This window comes from Pristiophorus japonicus, chromosome 2 (genome assembly GCF_044704955.1).
Source record: "Pristiophorus japonicus isolate sPriJap1 chromosome 2, sPriJap1.hap1, whole genome shotgun sequence".
Taxonomy (NCBI): Eukaryota; Metazoa; Chordata; class Chondrichthyes; family Pristiophoridae; genus Pristiophorus; species Pristiophorus japonicus.
Genome location: NC_091978.1, coordinates 293039119 through 293064167, shown reverse-complemented (window position 1 = coordinate 293064167; position 25049 = coordinate 293039119). Strand labels below are relative to the sequence as shown.

General features: G+C 45.8%; 1 protein-coding gene and 1 long non-coding RNA gene across 4 annotated transcripts in view; both read right to left on the bottom strand.

Moving 5' to 3' along the window:
• The window catches only part of otud4 (OTU deubiquitinase 4), a 192532-nt gene that overhangs the window by 125447 nt on the left and 42036 nt on the right, over positions 1 to 25049 (bottom strand). For all 3 annotated transcript variants that reach the window (XM_070871593.1, XM_070871596.1, XM_070871597.1), the window contains one exon: positions 14832 to 14878. In XM_070871593.1, coding sequence (XP_070727694.1) covers positions 14832 to 14878 — 47 coding nt within the window. The remainder of the gene's footprint in view (positions 1 to 14831; positions 14879 to 25049) is intronic.
• Positions 18898 to 19960, bottom strand: LOC139234091 (uncharacterized). The gene is made up of 3 exons (XR_011588269.1): positions 19757 to 19960; positions 19335 to 19504; positions 18898 to 19045 (listed from the first exon to the last, which is right to left on the bottom strand). It is a non-coding gene; the product is annotated as an uncharacterized lncRNA (long non-coding RNA).

Here is a 25049-nt window from a genome sequence, read left to right as displayed (position 1 = left end):
AAGAACAAAAGAAATAGAAGCAGGAGTATGCCCTTTGGCCCCTCGAGCCTGCTCCGCCATTTAATAAGATCATGGCTGATTTGATCATGGACTCAGCTCCGCTTCGCCACCCACTCCCCATAACTCTTTATTCCCTTATCGTTCAAAAATCTGTCTATCTCCACCTTAAATATATTCAATGACCCAGCCTCCACAGCTCTCTGGAGCAGAGAATTCCACAGATTTACAACCCTCAGAGAAGAAATTCCTCCTCATCTAAGTTTTAAATGGGCGACCTCTTATTCCAAGACCAAGCCCCCTAGTTTTAGTTTCTCCTACGAGTGGAAATATCCTCTCTGCATCCACCTTGTCGAGCCCCCTCATTATCTTATAAGTTTCGATACGATCATCTCTCATTCTTCTGAACTCCAATGAGTATAGGCCCAACCTGTTGGAGTTGGAGCAGCGCGAGTCCGGGGTTGGTGAGGCCTATAAAAGGCCCAGCGGGAGAGTGAGGCGGCGGCAGTTGGAGCAGCGCGAGTCCATGGTTGGTGAGGCCTATAAAAGGCCCAGCGGGAGAGTGAGGCGACGGCAGTTGGAGCAGCGCGAGTCTGGGGTTGGTGAGGCCTATAAAAGGCCCAGCGGGAGAGTGAGGCGGCAGCAGTTGGAGCAGCGCGAGTCCGGGGTTGGTGAGGCCTATAAAAGGCCCAGCGGGAAAGTGAGGCGGCGGCAGTTGGAGCAGCGCGAGTCCGGGGTTGGTGAGGCCTATAAAAGGCCCAGCAAGAGAGTGAGGCAGCGGCAGTTGGAGCAGCGCGAGTCCGGGGTTGGTGAGGCCTATAAAAGGCGTGGCTTGTGCAGCTACAGGGAGAAGGCAAAAAAGAAGTAGAAAGAAACAGAAAGGTGACGTCACAGCCAAGGGGGTGGTTATTGGCGAGTAGTTTATCTTTTTTCTCTTGTATAACAGTGAGTAAACTTTAGCATTGTTGTTGCCTATCTAAGGGTTAAGTCATGACAGGACAGCTCGGTCGCGTGTGGGAACTCAGGGACGACTCCAGTGTCCCTGACGACTACGTGTGCGGGAAGTGTGTCTGCTTCCAGCTCCTGATGGACCGCGTTGCGGAGTTGGAGATGAGGGTGGATTCACTCTGGAGCATCCACGATGCTGAGAATGACGTGAGTAGCACGTGTAGTGAGTTGGTCTTACCGCAGGTGAAGGGTCCACAGCCAGATAGGGAATGGAAGACCAGCAGGAAGAGCGGTGCAAGGAAGGTAGTGCAGGGGTCCCCAGTGGTCATTCCCCTACAAAACAGATACACTGCTTTGAGTACTGTTGAGGGGGATGACTCATCAGGAGAGGGCAGCAGCAGCCAAGTTCATGGCACCGTGGCTGGCTCTGTTGCACAGGAGGGCAGGAAAAAGAGTAGGAGAGCGATAGTGATAGGGGATTCAATTGTAAGGGGAATAGATAGGCGTTTCTGCGGCCGCAACCGAGACTCCAGGATGGTATGTTGCCTCCCTGGTGCAAGGGTCAAGGATATCTCGGAGCGGGTGCAGGACATTCTAAAAAGGGAAGTAGAACAGCCAGTTGTCATGGTGCACATTGGTACCAGCGACATAGGTAAAAAAAGGGATGAGGTCCTACGAAACGAATTTAAGGAGCTAGGAGCTAAATTAAAAAGTAGGACCTCAAAAGTAGTAATCTTGGGATTGCTACCAGTGCCACATGCTAGTCAGAGTAGGAATCGCAGGATAGTGCAGATGAATACGTGGCTTGAGCAGTGGTGCAGCAGGGAGGGATTCAAATTCCTGGGGCATTGGAACTGGTTCTGGGGGAGGTGGGACCAGTACAAACCGGACGGTCTGCACCTGGGCAGGACCGGAACCAATGTCCTAGGGGGAGTGTTTGCTAGTGCTGTTGTGGAGGAGTTAAACTAATATGGCAGGGGGATGGGAACCAATGCAGGGAGACAGAGGGAAACAAAAAGGAGACAAAAACAAAAGACAGAAAGGAGATGAGGAAAAGTGGAGGGCAGAGAAACCCAAGACAAAAAACAAAAAGGGCCACTGTACAGCAAAATTCTAAAAGGACAAAGGGTGTTAAAAAAATAAGCCTGAAGGCTTTGTGTCTTAATGCAAGGAGTATCCATAATAAGGGGATGAATTAACTGTGCAAATAGATGTTAACAAATATGATGTGATTGGGATTACGGAGACGTGGCTCCAGGATGATCAGGGCTGAGAACTCAACATCCAAGGGTATTCAACATTCAGGAAGGATAGAATAAAAGGAAAAGGAGGTGGGGTAGCATTGCTGGTTAAAGAGGAGATTAATGCAATAGTTAGAATGGACATTAGCTTGGATGATGTGGACTCTATATGGGTAGAGCTGTAGAACACCAAAGGGCAAAAAACATTATTGGGAGTTGTGTACAGACCTCCAAACAATAGTAGTGATGTTGGGGAGGGCATCAAACAGGAAATTAAGGGTGCATGCAATAAGGGTGCAGCAGTTATAATGGATGACTTTAATATGCACATAGATTGGGCTAACCAAACTGGAAGCAATACGGTGGAGGAGGATTTCCTGGAGTGCATAAGGGATGGTTTTCTAGACCAATATGTCGAGGAACCAACTAGGGGGGAGGCCATCTTAGACTGGGTGTTGTGTAATGAGAGAGGATTAATTAGCAATCCCGTTGTGCAAGGCCCGATTGGGGAAGAGTGACCATAATATGGTGGAATTCTGCATTAGAATGGAGAATGAAACAGTTAATTCAGAGACCAAAGTCCAGAACTTAAAGAAGGGTAACTTTGAAGGTATGAGGCGTGAATTGGCTAGGATTGATTGGCGAATGATACTTAAGGGGTTGACTGTGGATGGGCAATGGCAGACATTTAGAGACCGCATGGATGAACTACAACAATTGCACATTCCTGTCTGGCGTAAAAATAAAAAAGGGAAGGTGGCTCAACCGTGGCTATCAAGGGAAATCAGGGATAATATTAAAGCCAAGGAAATGGCATACAAATTGGCCAGAAATAGCAGTGTACCCAGAGACTGGGAGAAATTTAGAACTCAGCAGAGGAGGACAAAGGGTTTGATTAGGGCAGGGAAAATGGAGTACGAGAAGAAGCTTGCAGGGAACATTAAGACGGATTGCAAAAGTTTCCATAGATATATAAAGAGAAAAAGGTTAGTAAAAACAAATGTAAGTCCCCTGCAGTCAGAATCAGGGGAAGTCATAACGGGAAACAAAGAAATGGCGGACCAATTAAACAATACTTTGGTTCGGTATTCACTAAGGAGGACATTAACAAACTTCCGGAAAAAAGAGGGGTCAGAGGGTCTAGTAAGGAGGAGGAACTGAAGGAAATCTTTATTAGTCGGGAAATTGTGTTGGGAAATTCATGGGATTGAAGGCCGATAAATCCCCAGGGCCTGATGGACTGCATCCCAGAGTACTTAAGGAGGTGGCCTTGGAAATAGCGGATGCATTGACAGTCATTTTCCAACATTCCATTGACTCTGGATCAGTTCCTATCGAGTGGAGGGTAGCCACTCCAAAAAAGGAGGGAGAGAGAAAACACGGGATTATAGACCGGTCAGCCTGACATCGGTCGTGGGTAAGATGATGGAATCAATTATTAAGGATGTTATAGCAGCACATTTGGAAAGAGGTGACATGATAGGTCCAAGTCAGCATGGATTTGTGAAAAGGAAATCATGCTTGACAAATCTTCTAGAATTTTTTGAGGATGTTTCCAGTAGAGTGGACATGGGAGAACCAGTTGATGTGGTATATTTGGACTTTCAGAAGGCTTTCGACAAGGTCCCACACAAGAGATTAATGTGCAAAGTTAAAGCACATGGGATTGGGGGTAGTGTGCTGACATGGATTGAGAACTGGTTGGCAGACAGGAAGCAAAGAATAGGAGTAAATGGGTACTTTTCAGAATGGCAGGCGGTGGCAAGTGGGGTACTGCAAGGTTCTGTGCTGGGGCCCCAGCTGTTTACACTGTACATTAATGATTTAGACGAGGGGATTAAATGTAGTATCTCCAAATTTGCGGATGACACTAAGTTAGGTGGCAGTGTGAGCTGCGAGGAGGATGCTATGAGGCTGCAGAGCGACTTGGATAGATTAGGTGAGTGGGCAAATGCATGGCAGATGAAGTATAATGTGGATAAATGTGAGGTTATCCACTTTGGTGGTAAAAATAGAGAGACAGACTATTATCTGAATGGTGACAGATTAGGAAAAGGGGAGGTGCAACGAGACCTGGGTGTCACGGTACATCAGTCATTGAAGGTTGGCATGCAGGTACAGCAGGCGGTTAAGAAAGCAAATGGCATGTTGGCCTTCATAGCGAGGGGATTTGAGTACAGGGGCAGGGAGGTGTTGCTACAGTTGTACAGTGCCTTGGTGAGGCCACACCTGGACTATTGTGTGCAGTTGTGGTCTCCTAACCTGAGGAAGGACATTCTTGCTATTGAGGGAGTGCAGCGAAGGTTCACCAGACTGATTCCCGGGATGGCGGGACTGACCTATCAAGAAAGACTGGATCAACTGGGCTTGTATTCACTGGAGTTCAGAAGAATGAGAGGGGACCTCATAGAAACGTTTAAAATTCTGATGGGTTTAGACAGGTTAGATGCAGGAAGAATGTTCCCAATGTTGGGGAAGTCCAGAACCAGGGGTCACAGTCTAAGGATAAGGGGTAAGCCATTTAGGACCGAGATGAAGAGGAACTTCTTCACCCAGAGAGTGGTGAACCTGTGGAATTCTCTACCACAGAAAGTTGTTGAGGCCAATTCACTAAATATATTCAAAAAGGAGTTAGATGCAGTCCTTACTACTAGGGGGATCAAGGGGTATGGCAAGAATGCAGGAATGGGGTACTGAAGTTGCATGTTCAGCCATGAACTCATTGAATGGCGGTGCAGGCTAGAAGGGCCGAATGGCCTGCTCCTGCACGTATTTTCTATGTTTCTATGTTTCTAACCTACCTTCATAAGTCCACCTCCTCATCTCCTGAATGAATCTAGTGAACCTTCTCTGAACAGCCTCCAATGCAAGTATATCCTTCATAAATACAGAGACCAAAACTGTATGCAGTACTCTCGCAGTGGCCTCACCACTACCCTGTACAGTTGTAGCAGGACCCCTCTGCTTTTGTACTCCATCCCCCTTGCAATAAAGGCCAACATTCCATTTGCTTTCCTGATTACTTGCTGTACCTGCATACTAACTTTTTGTGTTTCATGCACAAGGACCCCCAGGTCCCTCTGTACTGCAGCACTTTGCAATTTTTCTCCATTTAAATTATAACTTGCTTTTCTATTTTTTCTGCCAAAATGGATAACCTCACATTTTCCTACATAATACTCCATCAGCCAAATTTTTGCCCACTCACTTAGCCTGTCTATATCCCTTTGCAGATTTTGTGTGTTCTCCTCACAATTTGCCTTTCCACCCACCTTTGTATAATCAGCAAACTTGGCTACATTACACTCCGTCCCTCCATCCAAGTCATTAAGTATAGATTGTAAATAGTTGAGGCCCCAGCACCGATCCCTGCGGCACCCCACTAGTTACTGTTTGCCAACCAGAAAATGACCTATTTATCTCGACTCTCTGTTTTCCGTTAGTTAGTCAATCCTCTATCCATGCTAAAATATTACCCTCAACCCTGTGAACTTCTATGTGGCACCTTATTGAATGCCTTCTGGAAATCCAAATACACCACATCCACTGGTTTCCCCTTATCCATCCTGCTCGTTACATCCTCAAAGAACTCCAGCACATTTGACAAACATGATTTCCCTTTCATATAACCATGCTGACTCTGCTTGATTGAATTATGCTTTTCCAAATGTCCCCCTACTGCTTCCTTAATAATGGACTCCAGCATTTTCCCAACGATAGATCTTAGGCTAACTGGTCTACAGTTTCCTGCTTTCTGGCTGCCTCTTTTTTAAAATAGGGGCGTTACATTTGCGGTTTTCCAATCGCTGGGACCGCCCCAGAATTTTGATAGATTACAACCAATGCATCCACTATCTCTGCAGCCACTTCTTTTAAGTCCCTAGGATGCAAGCCATCAGGTCCAGGGGATTTGTCCGCCTTTAGTTCTATTATTGTGCCGAGTACAGGTGCAGCGTCTAAAATCCAGAACCCTCGGGACCGAGGCTGTTCCAGATTCCAGGCTTTTGATTTGCTTTCTGACATCACAAATCCAGAAACACCCGGGCTCAGGTTCGGTTATTTCCGGATTTTGGAATGTCAGAAAGGGGGTGGGGGTGAGGAGGATTCCTGCCAAGGAGCTGTTCAGGCCATCCGGACCCGCCGAGGATGACATCGGGTGGGCCCTGCCAGGGAAGTTGCCGTTGGGCGAGCCCCTCCGAGGAGGTTAACATCTGGCGGGTCACGCCGAGGAGGTCGTCGGGCAGGCCCCGCTGAGGAAATTGCCACCGGGCGGACCGGCCCCGCCTAGGTGGTGTTCGGGCAAATGCAGTATAATGTGGATAAATATGAGGTTATCCACTTTGGTGGCAAAAACATGAAGACAGAATATTATCTGAATGGGGGCAGATTAGGAAAAGGGGAGCTGCAACGAGACCTGGGTTTCTTGGTACATCAGTCATTGAAGGTTGGCATGCAGGTACAGCAGGTGGTGAAGAAGGCAAATGGCATGTTGGCCTTCATAGCTAGGGGATTTGAGTATAGGAGCAGGGAGGTCTTACTGCAGTTGTACAGGGCCTTGGTGAGGCCTCACCTGGAATATTGTGTTCAGTTTTGGTCTCCTAATCTGAGGAGGGATGTTCTTGCTATTGAGGGAGTGTAGCGAAGGTTCACCAGACTGATTCCCGGGATGGCAGGACTGATATACGAGGAGAGACTGGATCGACTGGGCCTGTATTCACTGAAGTTTAGAAGGATGAGAGAGGATCTCATAGAAACATATAAAATTCTGACAGATAGATGCCGGAAGGATTTTCCCGATGTTGGGGAAGTCCAGAACCAGGGGACATAGTCTAAGGATAAGGGGTAAGCCATTTAGGACCGAGATGAGGAGAAACTTCTTCACTCAGAGAGTTGTTAACCTGTGGGATTCCCTACCGCAGAGAGATGTTGATGCCAGTTCATTGGATATATTCAAGAGGGAGTTAGATATGGTCCTTACGGCTAAAGGGATCAAGGGGGTATAGAAAGAAAGCAGGAAAGGGGTATTGAGGTGAATGATCAGCCATGATCTTATTGAATGGCGGTACAGGTGCGAAGGGTTGAATGGCCTGCTCCTGCACCTATTTTCTATGTTTCTATGGAATCTGCTGGAATCATGTGGGCCTGAACCACCAATCATTAACTAGTATTTTCATTGATAAAAATGGGAGCTCTGTTTCTACGGTTTCCATTACTATCAATGAGAATAACCCCCTAAAACACCGAAACACAGCACAGAATCAAAAAAAAAACACCTCACATGTTTAAAATTAATTGAAATGTAATTAAATGTTTTAGACAATAAATTTTGGGGGAAATGTGTTTTAATAGGGCTAAAAGTAAACTTGCATTAATGGACACGGTTTTTAATATAAAAATGAATGATTACATTTAATTTTTCTATGTTTTAAAAGTGTTACGCTGGTAAAAGTTTGAAGGACATTCACTGGGCATGAGTTAGGCAAATAGCCCAATTTCTGCTGTGCGGATGTCCTTTTCCTGGGGATGTGCAGAATCTCTCTAAAGAAATTTTGACAAATAGGAAAAGCCGGTTCTTGGCTCATGCGAATTGCACCCCAAGAACCGGCTTTTGCAAGGCCTCGCCGGGTGCATGCGCAATTTTCGGCCCATCATAAGAACATAAGAAACAGGAGTCGGAGTCGGCCATTTGGCCCCTCGAGCAAGGCTTTTGGTAAGTTCCTACATGGCAGATGGTCACGAAAGTAATAGCCCATGGGATCCAGGGAAAAATGGCAAGTTGGATCCAAAATTGGCTTGGAGGCAGGAAGCAAAGGGTAATGGTTGTGTGTTTTTGTGACTGGAGGGCTGTATCCAGTGGGGCTTCGCAGGACTCAGTGCTGGGTCCCTTGATTGTTGTGGTATATATCAATGACTTGGACTTAAATGTTGGGGCATGATTAGGAAGTTTGCAGAAGACAATAAAATAGGCTGTGTGTTTCATAATAAAGAAGAAAGCTGCGGACTGCAGGAAGATATCAATGTACTGGTCAGGTGGGCAGAACAGTGGCAAATGGAATTCAATCCTGCTAAGTGTGAGGTAATGCATTTGGGGAGGTCTAACAAGGCAAGGGAATACCCATTAAATGGTACCACACTGAAAAGTGTAGAAGAAAAAAGGGACCTTGGAGTGTAGGTCCATAGAACCCTGAAAGTAGCAGGCCAGGTAGATGAGGTGGTTAAAAAGGCATATAGAATATTTGCCTTTATTACTCAAGGCATGGAATACAGGAGCAAGGAGGTTATGCTTGAACTGTATAAAACATTGGTTAGGCCACAGCTGGAGTACTGTGTGCAGTTCTGGTCACCACATTACAGGAAAGATGTGATTGCACTGGAAAGGGTGCAGAGGAGATTTACAAGAATGTTGCCTGGACTGGAGAATTTTGGCTATGCTGAAAGATTGGAAATGCTGGGTCTGTTTTCTTTGGAACACAGGAGGCTAAGGGGAAACCTGATTGAGGGGTATAACATTATGAGGGGCCTGAATACAGTAGAGAGGAAGGACCTGTTTCCCTTGGCAGAGGGGTCAACAACCAGGGGGCATAGATTTAAAGTAATTGGGGGGAGCTTTAGAGGAGATACGAGGGGAAATTTCTTTACCCAGAGGGTGGTGGGAGTCTGGAACTCATTGCCTGAAAGGGTGGTAGAGGCAGGAACCCTCACCACATTTAAAAGATACTTGGATGTGCATATAAAGTGCCGTAACCTATCGGGCTATGGGCCAAGGGCTGGAAAGTAGAATCAGGCTGGATAGCTCGGTCGGTCAGCACAGAAACGATGGGCCAAAATGGCCTCCTTCCATGCCGTAAATTTCTATGATTCTATGGGCTGGACTTTCCACTTAGATCGCTAAGGCCCAAAAGATGGGCAGTGTTCCAGCCTTAGCGGTGTTTCAGCTGTCAGGATTTACAATCTATAATAACGACTTGGAAGAAGGGACTGAGTGTAACGCAGCAAAGTTTGCTGACGATACAAAGATGGGAGGAAAAGCAATGTGTAAGGAGGACACAAAAAATCTGCAAAAGGAAATAGACAGGCTAAGTGAGTGGGCAAAAATTTGGCAGATGGAGTATAATGTTGAACAGGGTGAGGTCATGCACTTTGGCAGAAAAAAAATCAAAGAGCAAGTTATTATTTAAATGGAGAAAGATTGCAAAGTGCTGCAGTACAGCGGGACCTTCGGTACATGTACATGAAACATAAAAGATAGTATGCAGGCACAGCAAGTGATCAGGCAGGCCAATGGAACCTTGGCCTTTATTGCAAAGGGGATGGAGTATAAAAGCAGGGAAGTCTTGCTACAGCTATACAGGTTATTGGTGAGGCCACACCTGGAATACAGCGTACAGTTTTGGTTTCCATATTTACGAAAGGATATACTTGCTTTGGAGGCAGTTCAGAGAAGGTTCACTAGGTTGATTCCGGAGGTGAAGGGGTTGACTTATGAGGAAAGGTTGAGTAGGTTGGGCCTCTACTCATTGGAATTCAGAAGAATGAGAGGTGATCTTATCGAAACGTATAAGATTATGAGGGGGCTTGACAAGGTAGATGCAGAGAGGATGTTTCCACTGATAGGGCAGACTAGAACTAGAGGGCATGATCTTAGAATAAGGGGCTGCCCATTTAAAACAGAGATGAGGAGAAATTTCTTCTCTGAGGATTGTAAATCTGTGGAATTCGCTGCCTCAGAGAGCTGTGGAAGCTGGGACATTGAATAAATTTAAGACAGAAATAGACAGTTTCTTCAACGATAAGGGGATAAGGGGTTATAGAGAGCGGGCAGGTAAGTGGAGCTTAGTCCATGATCAGATCAGCCATGATCTTATTGAATGGCGGAGCAGGCTCGAGGGGCCGTATGGCCTACTCCTGCTCCTATTTCTTATGTAGGATCGCTGGAAGATCGCCCATTTTTCGGATTGCTACTTTTGGCTTTTTATGGGGGGGTGGGGGGAGAAGAGATAGCTCAGCGATGTGATATGGGCCTCAGCGACATGGAAAGAAAGGTGTCCCTCGCAACAGCCTTTCTGCGCATTTGTTTTTTTTTGCTAAGAAGTTTTCCCGCGATTCGGGAGGTCAGGGGTCATCCAGGCACGCGCAGAAGGTAAGGGGGGAGAAGAGAGAATTAAAAATGATTAATTTGTTATTAATATTAATATGTCAGAGCACGAGTCTGACAGTGGGCAGGAGGTGGAGGGGAGGAGGAGGGCGAGGGGAGGAGGAGGGCAAAGCCTTTCTCTGATGAGGCCAATGAGGTACATAGCCGGCGGGGCCAACTAAGCCGGGGTGGGCGTGGGATACCTCCACTCCGGGCCTACTGCAAACTGTGGAGCGAGATCGCCAACGTGGTCTCAGCAGCGTCCAATGAGGCGAGGGGTTCGGACCAGTGCCGCAAGCGCTGGAACAGCCTGGTTGCTTCGGCAAGAGTAAGTATTAAATAGTTTGTATATTTTAATGATCCACATAATATGTAAATCTCCCGGATTGAAATTAAGCTGGTTATTCTTGCATATAATCCCTGCTAAGATCTGGGCAGGGCTCGGAACCTGAGCCCTCAAGTCTTTTTAAGTCTAATTTTGGCACCGTCTCCTTTTGGGTTACTTTGGTCGATGGGGCACAACTGAGCACTGAGGTGTCTGGTGACCTTTACCCAGACTCGGTCAGTCTCTCCAGCTGCTGTCACTTACACAGTGAGTCAGCCTGGACTGGGGGAGAGCTGCCCTGGCTCACTGTCTGCCCTGGGACACTTTCGGACATTAGCTCCTGTCATTCCCCAGCGGTCCTGATTACCTCCCTACCAAAGCTGGGGGCCTTCATGGAGATTGTAGTCGAGATGTTTTGTGTCAATTAGATCCTAAGCACGATCTTATGAAATATTTTACCCGAACGTAGATGTTATAACCATGCATCAATTGTGGATACAAACCATATGAGCATATAACGTTGGAACCTGTTGTCTTTCCATGATAGTACCTTAGCTCATGCCATGAACGTCACGTTTGCAGAGGAAGATATCTAACAACCGAACAGAGCAGAGGCGCACCGGAGGAGACCCTGCTCAGTTGCAACTGCTGACGGACCTCAAGGAGCGTGTGGCGGCACTTGTGGGGAGCCACAGTCGCTTGGCCACCACCCGTGGTGTCGCAGAACCCTCCCTTGAGTCATGTGAGTAATGTGTAAAGCAGTGTTAATTCAAAGTTAATGTAACGTCATTTCAGTTTAATATACGAATTATGTCATGTTATGCATGCAGTTTCTGTGCTACTCTCAGGTTAACAACATAAGAACATAAGAAATAGGAGCAGGAGCAGGCCATCTGGCCCTTCGAGCCAGATCATTGCTGATCTGATATAGGGCTCAGCTCCACTAACCTGTCCGCTCTCCAGGATCTGGAGGGAAGCGTGGCCGCAGGTAGGGAGGAGAGTATTTTATTGTTGTTATTGTTGTATGTTCTTATTATTATTGTTGTTTTTTTAAATTTATTGTTGGGTGACTGTTGGGGGTGTGTGGGGGGGCGTTTGCAGTTAAAGAGAGAGTTAAATTATTAAAAAATGTATTGAATTTTACAATTGTTGTGCAGTGTCTTATAATAACGTAAGGTAAGGTAAAACATGAATACAATTGTTGGAAAACAATGGCCAGGCCAGGCAAGGATGTAACGTAACGCAACTGCAACTGTTGTCTTACTGTAACTGTAACTGTCACCAATGTAAGTTCATGCAAAGCATTCATTTATGAGCTGCTGATGCAAGAGTTGCAGCTGAGTAACTCCCACGGGGCTTTTCCAGTCTTGCGGGGGGCATGGATTCATCGCCAGGTTGATTGTCTTCCCGAGGTCCTCATCATCCGCCTCTTACGCCTCCACTTTCTCCTGAGGTGGACCGGCAGCCCCATCTGGCAATTGTTGTCCTCTCCTTATAGCTAGGTTATGCAACATGCAGCACAGCACAATAAACTCAGCGACCTGATCAGGGTGGTATTGCAGGCTGCCTCCAGAGTGGTCCAGGCATCTGAAGCGCTGCTCCAGCACACCAAGTGTCTTTTCGACAATATTGCGTGTAGGTATATGGCTTTCGTTGTAGTGTTTCTTGGCTTCCATCTGGGAACTACGCAGGGCAGGGGGGGGGGGTGGTCATGAGCCAGCTGGAAAGGCCATATCCTTTATCCCCCAGCATCCAACCGTGACCTCGTGGCTGACTGTTAAACAGGTCAGAGACAGTGCTCTCACGCAAGATGTGTGCATCATGGTTGCTGCCTGGAAAATGATCATTTACTGCCATGATTATTTGGTTGTGGTCGACAACGAGCTGCACATTCAGGGAGAGGAATCCCTTTCGGTTACGAAACACCTACCTGCATCCTGTAAAGGTGCCCTCAGGGCGAGGTACGTACAGTCTATTGTTCCCTGCACCTTGGGGAAGTTTGTTATTCTCGAGAAACCCAAAGCCCTCCCGGTCTGTGCCTCCCTGGTCATAGGGAAGCTTATAAAGTCCATCCTGCGTGCGCAAAGTCACCTGGCAAATGCAGCAATGTATGGCGTGTTAAGAGATACCACAAATGTCGCTAGCTGAGGCCTGAAAGGAGCCTGATGCATAGAAGAAAGTGCCGCAATAACCTTTACCTCAACGGGCAGTGCGATCCTGATGGTGCTGGTAGGCTGCAGATCTCCCTTAATTAGCTGGCATATCTCAGCGATGACCTCTTTTCGGAAGCGCAGTCTCCTAAGGCACATGTTATTGGACAAGTTCAGGTATGATTGCTTTTCCCTGTAAGTTCATCGGATGTAAGGTCTCAAGGTCTCCTCCTCCGCATCAGACTGCCATCTCTTTGATTGGGCACATAATGCTCTTCAATCAACCCACCTTCAGTCCCCAGCATGTGATTATTCACCAATAGGGAAGTTACAGACCCCATCACTATTGCTATAAATGCCCTAAATTTTGTCCTCAATAAATAGAAATGTGAGCAGATGATTGCCAAAGAGTCAGTAAGGCCCATAAAATAAGTCATAAATTATTTCTCCTGATAAGCCCCATCTTCAAGCAGCCTCTCACTTTCTCCGACGTTCAAGATGGCATCCATAGTGCCGAGTCCTGCTGAACAGTGCCAGTCAGGAGCAGCTTTCCTCCAGCGATCTTCTCGGCGAGCAATCAGCCCGGCGATGTGTGGGTGATGTGGTGAAAGTTGCGGTGGGCGATCAGCTCGGCGATATGAAATTCTTGTGTGCCGAAAGTTGGGCCGGCGATCTTTGGGTGATGTTCCGGCCCAACTTTCCACTTTTTAGGTAAAATGGGCAATAGCCTGCCTATTTGGGCGATCATCAGGGGAAAGTTCAGCCATATGATTCTATGGAGATAAGAAATATGGCGGTTTGACTGGGCAAGCGATAGGAGACGAAAGGTCACGTGATGAAACCTCCAGGAATACATCCAACTACAGTTGGCAATCCTAGTTCTGACTAGTGCATTATAAAGCCCCACCATAACCTTATGTCTGCAGTGTGCTGCAGATGGTAGGGCCAGAATGCTTATACCTGATCCCAACTAAATTCAGGATGGATTATGGTGGAAAATGCAGGTTGTGAGGCTTACCGCCACTTGACTGGGCCAACTGGGATTTCCAATCCCCAACCTTCCTTCACAAAAGTCATGCAGTCTCTTCCTTCCCCACCCACAAACAGTGGTGGGGCCTGGATTCCAGAAGGATTTCCCTCTCATCCGGCCCCTTTATCACCACTTCCTAGGACTGCCATGTCCAATGTGGCAGTAAGCTCTGGGAAGCGGCGGTAATGCTCCTGAGTTTCCCAATGAATGGCCAAGTCCTGCAAGGATTCAGCTGCCTCATCTTCAGGGTGTTTCTGCTCAAGGTGTGATAAGCGCTTGGAATAATCTAATATGAAAGATAATAGAGACAAAACTTTTGAGGTCATTTCAAAACAATTAGATGAAATAATGGAAGAGTTAGGGTAGCAGAGGGATGAATTCTGATTGACTAAATGGTCTGATCGCATCTTTGACAGATTTAGAACATGTAAAAATTGGGAGTTAATTTTTCAGTTTTTACTTTCACAATAATTCCTCCAGCCAAGCGTACAGCAGGCAAATTGTGTTTGCAGGAACATGCCTGCTATAAACGATGGGGACTGTATATGAAAAATCAGGGATTCAAAGCAACCATGTTTCAAGGGTCTTCAGGTGTTCAGCACTCGGAAAGTACCAGATTAACTCAGTGGCAGCACTCTCACTCAAATCAGAAGCTGTGGGTTCAAGCTCCGCTGCAAGACTCAAGTATATAATCTCGGCTCACACAATAGCAGAGTGCTGAGGGAGCACTGCATTGTTGGAGATGCTGTTTTTTGAATGAGAAATTAAACAAAGGCAGTGTTCACCTGTTCAGTCATTAATTGGTTGCAAAGTACTTTGAGATGTCCTAAGGCATGAAAGGCACTATATTAATGCAAGTTATTTCTTTTAGCATGTTTCCAAGTCACAATGAACCAAAATAGAATGCATTAGAATGAGATCATCAATACAGCAAAGATGCCCAACTCTACAAGGCATGCAAGATACAAAATACCTCTAGTAAAATAAATATCCACGGTGGTCTTACTTGTACATGAGTGAAAGAGCACTGATTTCCACTTGTCCAACCCATTCCTGCATTAAAGAAAAATAGCAATTTAGAATCTGGTTATCAAAAATTAATAAAGCTTAAATATTTTTAAATACTATTAGAAATATAGTTGTCTCAGTCAAGGAGTGCAGTACTGCACCACAAAGTGGAAGCATGCCATTTTTCTGATCACTATCTGGCCCATCAAACATGAATGCTGAACAGCAAAAATTCCCATGAGGAGGTGTTTACACAGGGAAAGCGATAAAGTACACTTATGCAGCTCTTGTAGACCCAATAGTTCGAAGCCCAACAGGTTGCTTGTCTATCCTCAGAGAACAATGTGACGCACTAGTAAACTAGAGTTAAATAATTCTGCTTAGAAAAGCTTCAATTATCTGGAATAATAACGCTAAGAAATTTTGCAGCAGTTCAAAGTGTGAAATTGTCTTTTCCCTTCAGTTTTATACAATAAAGGGTAGAATTTCTGATCAGTTATTTTAGCATCTGTATTACACAGTTTAAAATAAATGGGCTAACGCCAGTGTTAAATTAATATCGAATTGGAAAATTTGGGTTTAAGTCTTTAAGAAAAGACATTTATATAAATCTCAAACTGTAGAAATTCATTAAAAAAATGTTTAAGTTAAAAATCATTCCCAAGACACTTTTAAAGCTAATTGCCATTTTACAATTAAAAATAAATAAAGAACCTTTAACTTACCTTTCTTTGCAGAGTACTCACCTACCACCCTGTTTAAGCTGCTTTCACAGGGCGGTTCCCTTGGGCTTCTGTTGAGGCCAAACTTACGCCCTGCCGATTTTCTCGGTGGCGCACATCGGCGATTTGGTCCCGGCGGGCGTTTTGAGATTTGGGCGGTACCATTAAAAAGCTACGGGGGATTTCTCTCGCAAAAACAGCTGTACCGCCGAGAAAGTCACCGAAAATGAAGGTGCAAGTTTAGCCCTCAGTTGGACCAATGGCAATAATTATTCAGAAATTAAACAATACTAATATTGAGGAGTACCAGAGACAATGTACCAGGCGCCAAGAGAAAGAAACCAGTCTCTCGGAGAAAACCAAAGTTAATCATTTGTGGTACAAAGGACACACAAAGGAATATGATTTAGCCTTCGGCAGAGAGTAATATAAACACCAATACAAAAGGGAATAAGGCCTAGGTGAATGAGGTGTATTAATGTAAATAATAGAGCAACAAACTGAAGCTAAAGTAATTTATATATCAGATATAGTATAGGTTACATACAGGATATATAACCCTTCTGCATCAGTGATGTTTCCATTTCCTACAATTGGTCACATTCATGGTCTCCGAGTGAGACTCCCAAGTTGGAGGCACTTGGCACTTATATCTATATATAAATATCTATCTACACTGAATATATATATATATCTTACATTTGCATGCGCTACCTGCCAACTTTTTCCATCATAAATTCCTATGTCCTCTATTATAATGGAAAATGCTTACATAAACAAATCACCCTATAGTTACATTCTCCGACCAGTGAGAGGTGTAATTACAGCATGACATCTTTACATACAGTTTCTATTATAAATGTGGACATGGAAATTCATAATGGAAATATAAAATAAAGACAGAATGTACAACTTGAAAATGGGACTTAATTGTGCTTTGGCCCAATTATTCTCTCCCAACTAACTCTGCTTGACTTGAAGACTATACTTGGTTTTGATTCGTGTGCAATGCCACAGCAGATGGACTCATCAAACAATCTCCCATGGCACTCCATACAGTAACTTGGAGAATACGTTACTCTCTCACCTGTCTTCTAATATCTTTGTGCTGCCGTTTCTCTGTATCTTCTATTCTGCTTCCCTCTGTTTTACTCCTGTTTGTACTTCTGTATCCGCTTTGATTTTTATTATCCTCCCAATTAACTTCCATATCATTTATGCTCTCCCACTCCTCGCTCCCATCACATCCATTATACTTTCACCTTCCCACTGTCCTTTTCCCTTCCTATTACAAAGGTAAGCGATGCTCTCGCCCTCAACAGATTTCTCTTTGCCATTCCCCCCCAGCTTTCGCTTTCTATCTTGACACGGTTGACCACTCCATCCTCCTCCAATGCCTCTCACCATCGTCTAGCTAGGTGGGACTGCACTCGCCTGGTTCCATTCTTATCTATCTAATCGTAGCCAGAAAATCACCTGCAATGGCTTCCCTTCCCATTCCTGCATCGTTACCTCTGGTGTCCCCAAGGATCTATCCTTGGCCCCCTCCTATTTCTCATCTATATGTTGCCCCTTGGCAACATCATCTAAAAACATGGCATCAGTTTCCACATGTACGCTGATGACACCCAGCTCGACCTCACCACCACTTCTCTCGACCCCTCCACGGTCTCTAATTTGTCAGACTGCTTATCCGGCATCCAGTACAGGATGATCAGAAATGGTCTCCAATGAAATATTGGGAAGAGCGAAGTCATTGGGCTCGAACCTCCATTTTTTTGCCTGCTTAACGCCCACTTAACCGCTGAAATGACGTATAACGCCCAGATATCGCCCATTTTGGCACAAAATGGAAACTGACGGGCGTTTTTAGGAGACTTATCACCGAGCGTTGCCTTCCCCAGGTGTTTAACGCTGAGAGAAAATATTCCCGCACGCCCACTTTTTGGGGGAGGAATCAGCAGAATGGGCGATTTCAATGCCCATATTATCGCCCAGGGTTACTTTCCTCACGGACTTAACGCCGAGATTCAATAATAACGCCCGGCGAGTGTTTTTTGTCGTAAAGAGTATTATTTACTCAAACTAGCGGCCATGGAGATCGCCCACAGTCAATTTCATCACCTCGCACACATATCGTCCAGAATATCACCCACTCAAAAAACTGCCCACAAAAAGTGGAACTAACCGGGACGGACACCAGCGGTGTGGCTGGCATTTGTTAAATCCCACTCTTACTTGAGGAGCTGATATTGGAAAGATTTGGCTGAAAGAGCGCTGATGTGAGTGACAACGCTGACACACTGCTGTGTGTGTGCAGCTCAGGCATCAATGGTACCATCAACTTGGTACCAGTTAAAGTTTACGTTGATTGATGTTAAGTTGTATGTAACCCTTTCATGGTAAGGAATCACCAGTGTGTAACGGTCCAGCTCTCTGAGACAATGAGCAACAAGGTTATGTTCAATAACAAAAGTTTAATACTAATATTGGTCTGAAATCATAAGTAACACAGCCAATAACACCCAACCCCCACCCATATCCCACTTTTTCCACTAGTGACATAAATTACATGGTCAACATGTCCAGCAACACAGAATACAAAGGCAAAGCAGGAGTGTAGTCCCCAGCCCCATATATTGCAACAAATTGCATACACCCAGATGGAGATATAACACAGCCATCACATGCACACATGCACCTCACTTTCCTTCCCCCCTCTCTTTCTTCTCCCCACCTCTATCCCTTCCCCTCCGCGCTCTATTGCGCCTGGCCGAGGAGCTCTTCAGGCGGTGCCTCATTGGGGGAGGGGGGGGGGGGGAATGAAGGCAGATGCGTTGGTTGAATGGGTACAGGAGCAGGGGGTGCCGAGGGGGCAACATTCTCTGATGCAGAAGCAGGATCTCGATCCTTGCTCACATCTGTCATTCGCAGTGGTGGTGCGGAACCTAGGGGTGGAGTGCCGCGCTCTGGGACCACTGGGAGGCCTGTGCTAGCAATGTTCCTGGCCATCGCATCCAGGGACTCCGCCATGTGTGGAATGTACTCGGACATGGTGGCCAGGTGTCGGGATATGCCCCCCAAAGCTTCGATGAGCTGGTCACCAATGTCTACAGTCCTCCTGGACAACTGAACCTTCTCTCCGCTGTCATGTCACGCACGTGTCCACGAGGCCGCCGCTGGGTCGACGCCATCCTGGGGACAAATTGGGTGCCCTGTGGAGAGGTGCCTGGGGCTGGTACCTCCAGAATGGAGGCGGGAATGACCGAAGCACCACTAGATGGCCTTGGGGTGGAATGGCTTCTGGAACGTGGCGATGCAGGTTCTTCGAAGTCCGCGCTCTCATCGGTCGAGAACAGACCCAGTGGATTGAAGGGCAACAATCGGAGCTCCTCAGCACCAGATGTAGTAGGATCGTCCGCCGACTCCTGCCCCGCGCCCCCACCTTCTGGCCTCTGTGGCCTTGCCACAGGCCACGCTGCTGGCTGAGCTGCAAGACACAAATGAGGTTGTTAGAGGAGAAGGGGGTGCTAGGGTGACAAGGTGAGTTCAGCGCTACACACAGCATATTGCACGATAAAAGCATCACCACTTTCAAAATCATCGTACACATCATATTTCATGACCTTCAACACATTGTGGATTGCAATGATTTTCATTCAGCCAGCATTATTTCTATGACACTTTTAGAAATCATCCATCATAGATGATTGGTCAGATATGAGTGGGTGTGGCATCTATTGACTTTACATCATACAAAGGTGTAAAGCTTTACTCACATGGCATCACTTCAGGGTCTGCAGATGCGTCCGGGGGTGCTTCCCTACGAGTGCTAGCACTCGCTCCTCCATGTCAGCGATGTCGCTGGGAACTGGTGGCCCCCCACCCGTTCGCCTCTGCATGGACCTCATCGTCGATAGCTTCTGTAAAAGGTGACAGGACGACCTGTCTTGAGAGCATTGCGTGATATCATTGCTAGGTACTGTCACAGAGACTGATACAACACATAACCGACAGATGTAATATGATTATTATGATTATTATCATGCTTTACCTAAAGACGTAAACCGTGATCGCAGGCTTTTGAGTAAAACATTCCCGGTAAAAGTGCAAGACCTCACATCTGTTGATAGTCACTCATAACTGTTACAAATCAAATTATATAATTACATAAGTACATGTAAATCAATGTAATACTTACTCTTGCGGATCCCACAAGGTCGTTCCATCGTTTGCGGCATTGGTTGCCCTCACCCACCTCGTTGGTCGCCGACGAGATCAACTCTGCTATCTCGGTCCATATCCTCTGGTAGGCCTTTGGGGTGGGCTTTCCATGCCCTCCCTGTGTCAAATCACCCCAGCGTGACTCAACCTCCTACAGGAGGGAGACATTTGTCTCGTCTGAGAACCTCCTGGCTCTTTTGCGGCCTCCAATGTGCTCCTCTCCCACCTCACTGCTTTCTCCCGCGTCAGTCTCCACAATGTGCTGTGATGCCTCCTCCTCTCCCTCCATTAAAGGGCAAATTCGGTCAAATATGTGGCTGTTAACAGCTACTTTATGTTTGCCTACTTGCTGTGTAGCTCTAAACTCTCTCTCCTTCCTCCCAAAGCAGCCACACCCAGCCACGCCTTCAGTCCCTCTGAGCTCCCCGTGTCTCCTCTTCTGCGTGTCATGGTGACCCTTGACCTCCTGAATCACGGGAATTGAGCGTTGCCATGCCGTTGTTAAGGACGGCCACACATTACGGCAGAAGGTCAGAAAAATTTAACGTCACCGCCCATTTGATATCGCTCACGGTAACACCCATTTTCAAAAATGTAAACTAGGCGTTTTGAGAATGGGCGACAAGCCAGCAATCTGAAAACTTTTTTTTACCGCCCACGCTGGAAATAACACCCATTTTGGGCAATAAGCTCAAAAGTGGAGGTTCTAGCCCATTGTCTTTAGTTCCTGCCACAAACTCCATTCCCAAGCTATCCCTCTCCCTAGCATCTGTCTGAGGCTGAACCAGACTGTTTGCAACCTTGATGTCATAAATGACCCTGAGAATTGAGCTTCCAACCACATATCTGTGGCATAACTAAAACCACCATTTTCCACCTCCATAACAAAGCCTGTCTCCGCCCTTGCCTCAGTTCATCGGCTGCTGAAATCCTCATAAATGTCTTTGGTTACCTCTAGACTTGACTACTCCAACACACTCCTAGCTGGCCTCCCACATTCTACCCTACGTAAACTTGGTCATCCAAAACTCAGCTGCTCGTGTCCTAACTTGCCCAAGTCCCATTCATCCATCACCCTTCTGCACGTTGACCTACATTGGCTCCCGGTTAAGCAACACCTCTTTGACCAAGCTTTTGGTCATCGGTCGTAATTTCTTCTTGGTGTAAAATTTTTGTCTTATAACACTCCTGTGAAGCACCTTGGGGTGTTTTACTACATTAAAGGCGCTATGTAAATACAAGTTGTTGTTGTTATCCATTTCCTTCAAAGAGGTTTTGTTTGCTTTCAACATCCAATTAAAAAAAAAATCAAATAAAAATGAAAAAATAAATTGACTGGCTGTCTTTCTGTGTGTGTGTCTCTCTCTCTCAACCCTCCTCCATCTCTCAAATTACCCATCCATTTCGTATTCAATTAATTTTCAAAAATTAATTAATATAAAGTGTTACTTTTGGGGTTTTATGTTAGATAGTCTGCTTGGGATCAGCATAAACAATCACTTCCATTAATTGGATCTCACATCTTGCATGATCCAGAATGTGTTTTTATAAGATTATGAGGGGGCTTGACAAGGTGAATGCAGAGAGGATGTTTCCACTGATAGGGAAGACTAGAACTAGTGGGCATAATCTTTGAATAAGGGGCCGCCCATTTAAAACTGAGATGAGGAGGAATTTCTTCTCTCAAAGGGTTGCAAATCTGTGGAATTCGCTGCCTCAGAGAACTATGGAAGCTGGGTCATTGAATAAATTTAAGAAAGGAATAGACAGTTTCTTAACCGATAAGGGAATAAGGTATTATGGGAAGCGGGCAGGGAAGTGGACACGAGTCCATGATCGGATCAGCCATTATCGTATTAAATGGCGGAGCAGGCTCAAGGGGCTGTATGGCCTACTCCTGCTCCTATTTCTTATGTTCTTATGTTTACCTGCCGATGGTTGAGACGCCAGCACTGATCCCTGTGGCACCTCACTAGTTACAGTTTGCCGACCTGAGAATTGCCCAATTGTTCCGACGTTCTGTTAGCTAATCCTCTATCCATGCTAATGTATTATGACCAACTCCATGAACTCTTATCTTGTGCAGTAACCTTTTATGTGTTAACAATCTACATTAATGACTTGGATGAAGGGACCGAGTGTAATGTAGCCAAATTTGCTGATGATACAAAGATAGGTGGGAAAGCAAGTTGTGAGGACACAACGAATCTGCAAAGGGCTATAGATGGGCTAAGTGAATGGACAAAGAGTTGGCAGATGGAGTACAATGTGGGAAAATGTGAGGGAGCAAAAATAAAAAAGCTAATTATTATTTAAATGGGGAGAGATTACAGAATGCTGAAGTACAGAGGGATCTGGGGGTCCTTGTACATGAAACACCAAAAAGTTAGCATGCAGGTACTGCAAGTAATTAGGAAGGCAACTGGAATGTTGGCTTTTATTGCAAGGGGGATGGAGTATAAAAGTAGGGAAGTCCTGGTACAACTGTACAGGGCATTGGTGAGACCACACCTGGAGCACTGCGTAAAGTTTTGGTCCCCTTATTTAAGGAGGGATATACTTGCATTGGAGAAGATTCAGAGAAGGTTCACGAGGTTGATTCCGGAGATGAAGGGGTTGTCTTGTGACGAAAGGTTGAGCAGGTTGGACCTATACTCATTGGAGTTTCGAAGAATGAGAGATGGTCTTATTGAAACGTATAAGATTCTGAGGGGGCTTGACAGGGTAGATGCAGAGAGGATGTTTCCCTTCATGGAGGAATCTAGAACTGGGGGGCATAGTTTCAGAATAAGGGGTCGCCCATTTAATAAAGAGAAATTTTTTTTCTCAGTGGGTCGTGAATCTTTGGAATTCTCTGCCCCAGAGAGCTGTGGAGGCTGGGTCATTGAATATATTTAAGATGGAGAGACAGAGAGATTTTTGAATGATAAGGGAGTCAAGGGTTATGGGGAAGCAGGCAGGGAAGTGGAGTTGAGGCCAAGATCAGATCAGCCATGATCTTATTGAATGGTGGAGCAGGCTTGAGGGGCCAAATGGCCTACTTCTGCTCCTATTTCTTATGTTCTTATGTACATAAACTATAAGATCCAAGGATCGCCGAAGAACCCATGGCACTTTATTCCAGCTTACGTGATTTTCCTTCTCTTTGAATATTCACGATCAAACTGGGACTCAAGCTAAAAACAAACAAAGTGGCTGGATATGTGCGTAACCTGGGCGGAGACAGCGCTAAAGATCGTGGAATTATAAACGTAAATGAGTTTCACCTGTAACTACTTTACGCTCGAGTATCTGCGAACTTTAACGCTGGTTCAAAAGTCCATTTGCCCAAAGCAGTCCCGCCCACAAAACTGGCCACACCCCCAGGTTGGGAATGTGAGTTTGTGCCAACTGCGCCCATTTGGGGAGGTCGATCACATTGGTCTCATGAATCCAGCATTAAATCACCTCACCTGTAGTGACCGGCAGTCAATTGAAGCCGGACCCTGTTGTGCTTCCCCTGCTGCTAAATTAGCCGAAATTCAGTCAATTACAGCAGAGCAGGACACACCTGTGTGGCTTCAACCGACTGCTGGTCACAGGTCTTGTGTACCAAGGGCAGATCAAAACAGTCAATTGAAGCCAATTAAAAAGTAAGGCCGACAGCATTAAATGGCTCTTTTCCGTGGCGAGCCCCTCTTGTTTGTGATGCGGAATGATTCCCTTTTCCAATCGTGAATTGCTTCCGATCGACTAGAGCTGCTTGACTGCACTGATTCACGGGAGATTTTACGTTTGGGTTTATGCTGAGTTTGTGCAGAAATTTGAGCGTAACTTCATCTCAGCAAAAGTGGTGCAGTATTGGGCGCATTCCACCAATTGCACCCAGAGCAGAAACTCCATGTCATTGTGGATCATATAAAACAGATAAATGAACAGAATACACTGCAAAACTGCCACATTTGCAATACTTTACAAACTTTGCTGTTTTTCATAATACATTTCAAAACAATGATGGCACTTTTTCCTGAAATATTCCCTACACACACAATGATCCTTGAAAATGGATAATCACATTTTACGTGGTGAAATATTATCAGGGAATAAATCTAGCATAGAACCTTTAATAGATATAGAATGACTTCTGAATTAAATCATCCACAAAGTATCATTCTAAATTATTTGTGAATGGGCTTCGTTTCAGTACACCTTCAATTAATTGCATTTCCTTAACTACAATAGGCATTCTTAATTGTTTAATACAGGAGATTTTCCCTCCAGTTTGAATGATTTACGACAATTGGAACTTATTACTTTGTTCATTAAATGAAAGTTACTGTACCACTCAATGGGCCCAAGTTTCCACAGGATAAAAAACGGGCGCCCCTCCGAGCTGGACGCCCGTTTTTCACGCCTAAAATTGCGCCAGAAAAAAACGCGCTATTCTCCAGCGCTTTGCAGCTCCTTGTCTGCTTGGCGCGGCGCCCAGGGGGGCGGAGCCTACACTCGCGCCGATTTTGTAAGTGGGAGGGGGCGGGTACTATTTTAATTAGTTTTTTTCCTGCCGGCAACGCTGCGCATGCGTGTTGGAGCGTTCGCGCATGCTCAGTGTGAAAAAAAACATTGGCACTCGGCCATTTTTGTAGTTCTTTGTAGCTGTTTAATTTTTGAACATTTTTTAATAAAAGCACATTGCCATCAGCACTGAGGCTTCCCTTCTCACTGTCTCCTTCCCCTCCCTCCCCTCCGCGGCAACAAGCCGCTGTCTCATTCCCCTCCCTCCCCTGCGCGGCAACAAGCCGCTGTCTCCTTCCCCTCCCTCCCCTGCGTGGCAACAAGCCGCTGTCTCCTTCCCCTCCCTCCCCTGCGCGGCAACAAGCCGCTGTCTCCTTCCCCTCCCTCCCCTGCGCGGCAACAAGCCGCTGTCTCCTTCCCCTCCCTCCCCTGCGCGGCAACAGTTCTACAAAAATCTTCACTTGCTCCATTCTACTTTAGTTTGGAGTACGTTTTCACTGTGGAAACTTTGAAATCAGGCGTCAGTGGCCGGACACGCCCCCTTTTGAAGAAAAAATTCTGTTCTAAAGTAGAACTGTTCTACCTCACTAGAACTGCAGAAAAAAAAATGTGGAGAATTGCGATTTCTAAGATAGTTCGTTCTCCACCAGTTGCTCCAAAAAATCAGGCGCAAATCATGTGGAAACTTGGGCCCAATGCTTCTGCATTCAATCTACATGAGTATATTAATACCACTTTTTGTGTCAGTGGGAACCAATCACAGACTTAATGAAACA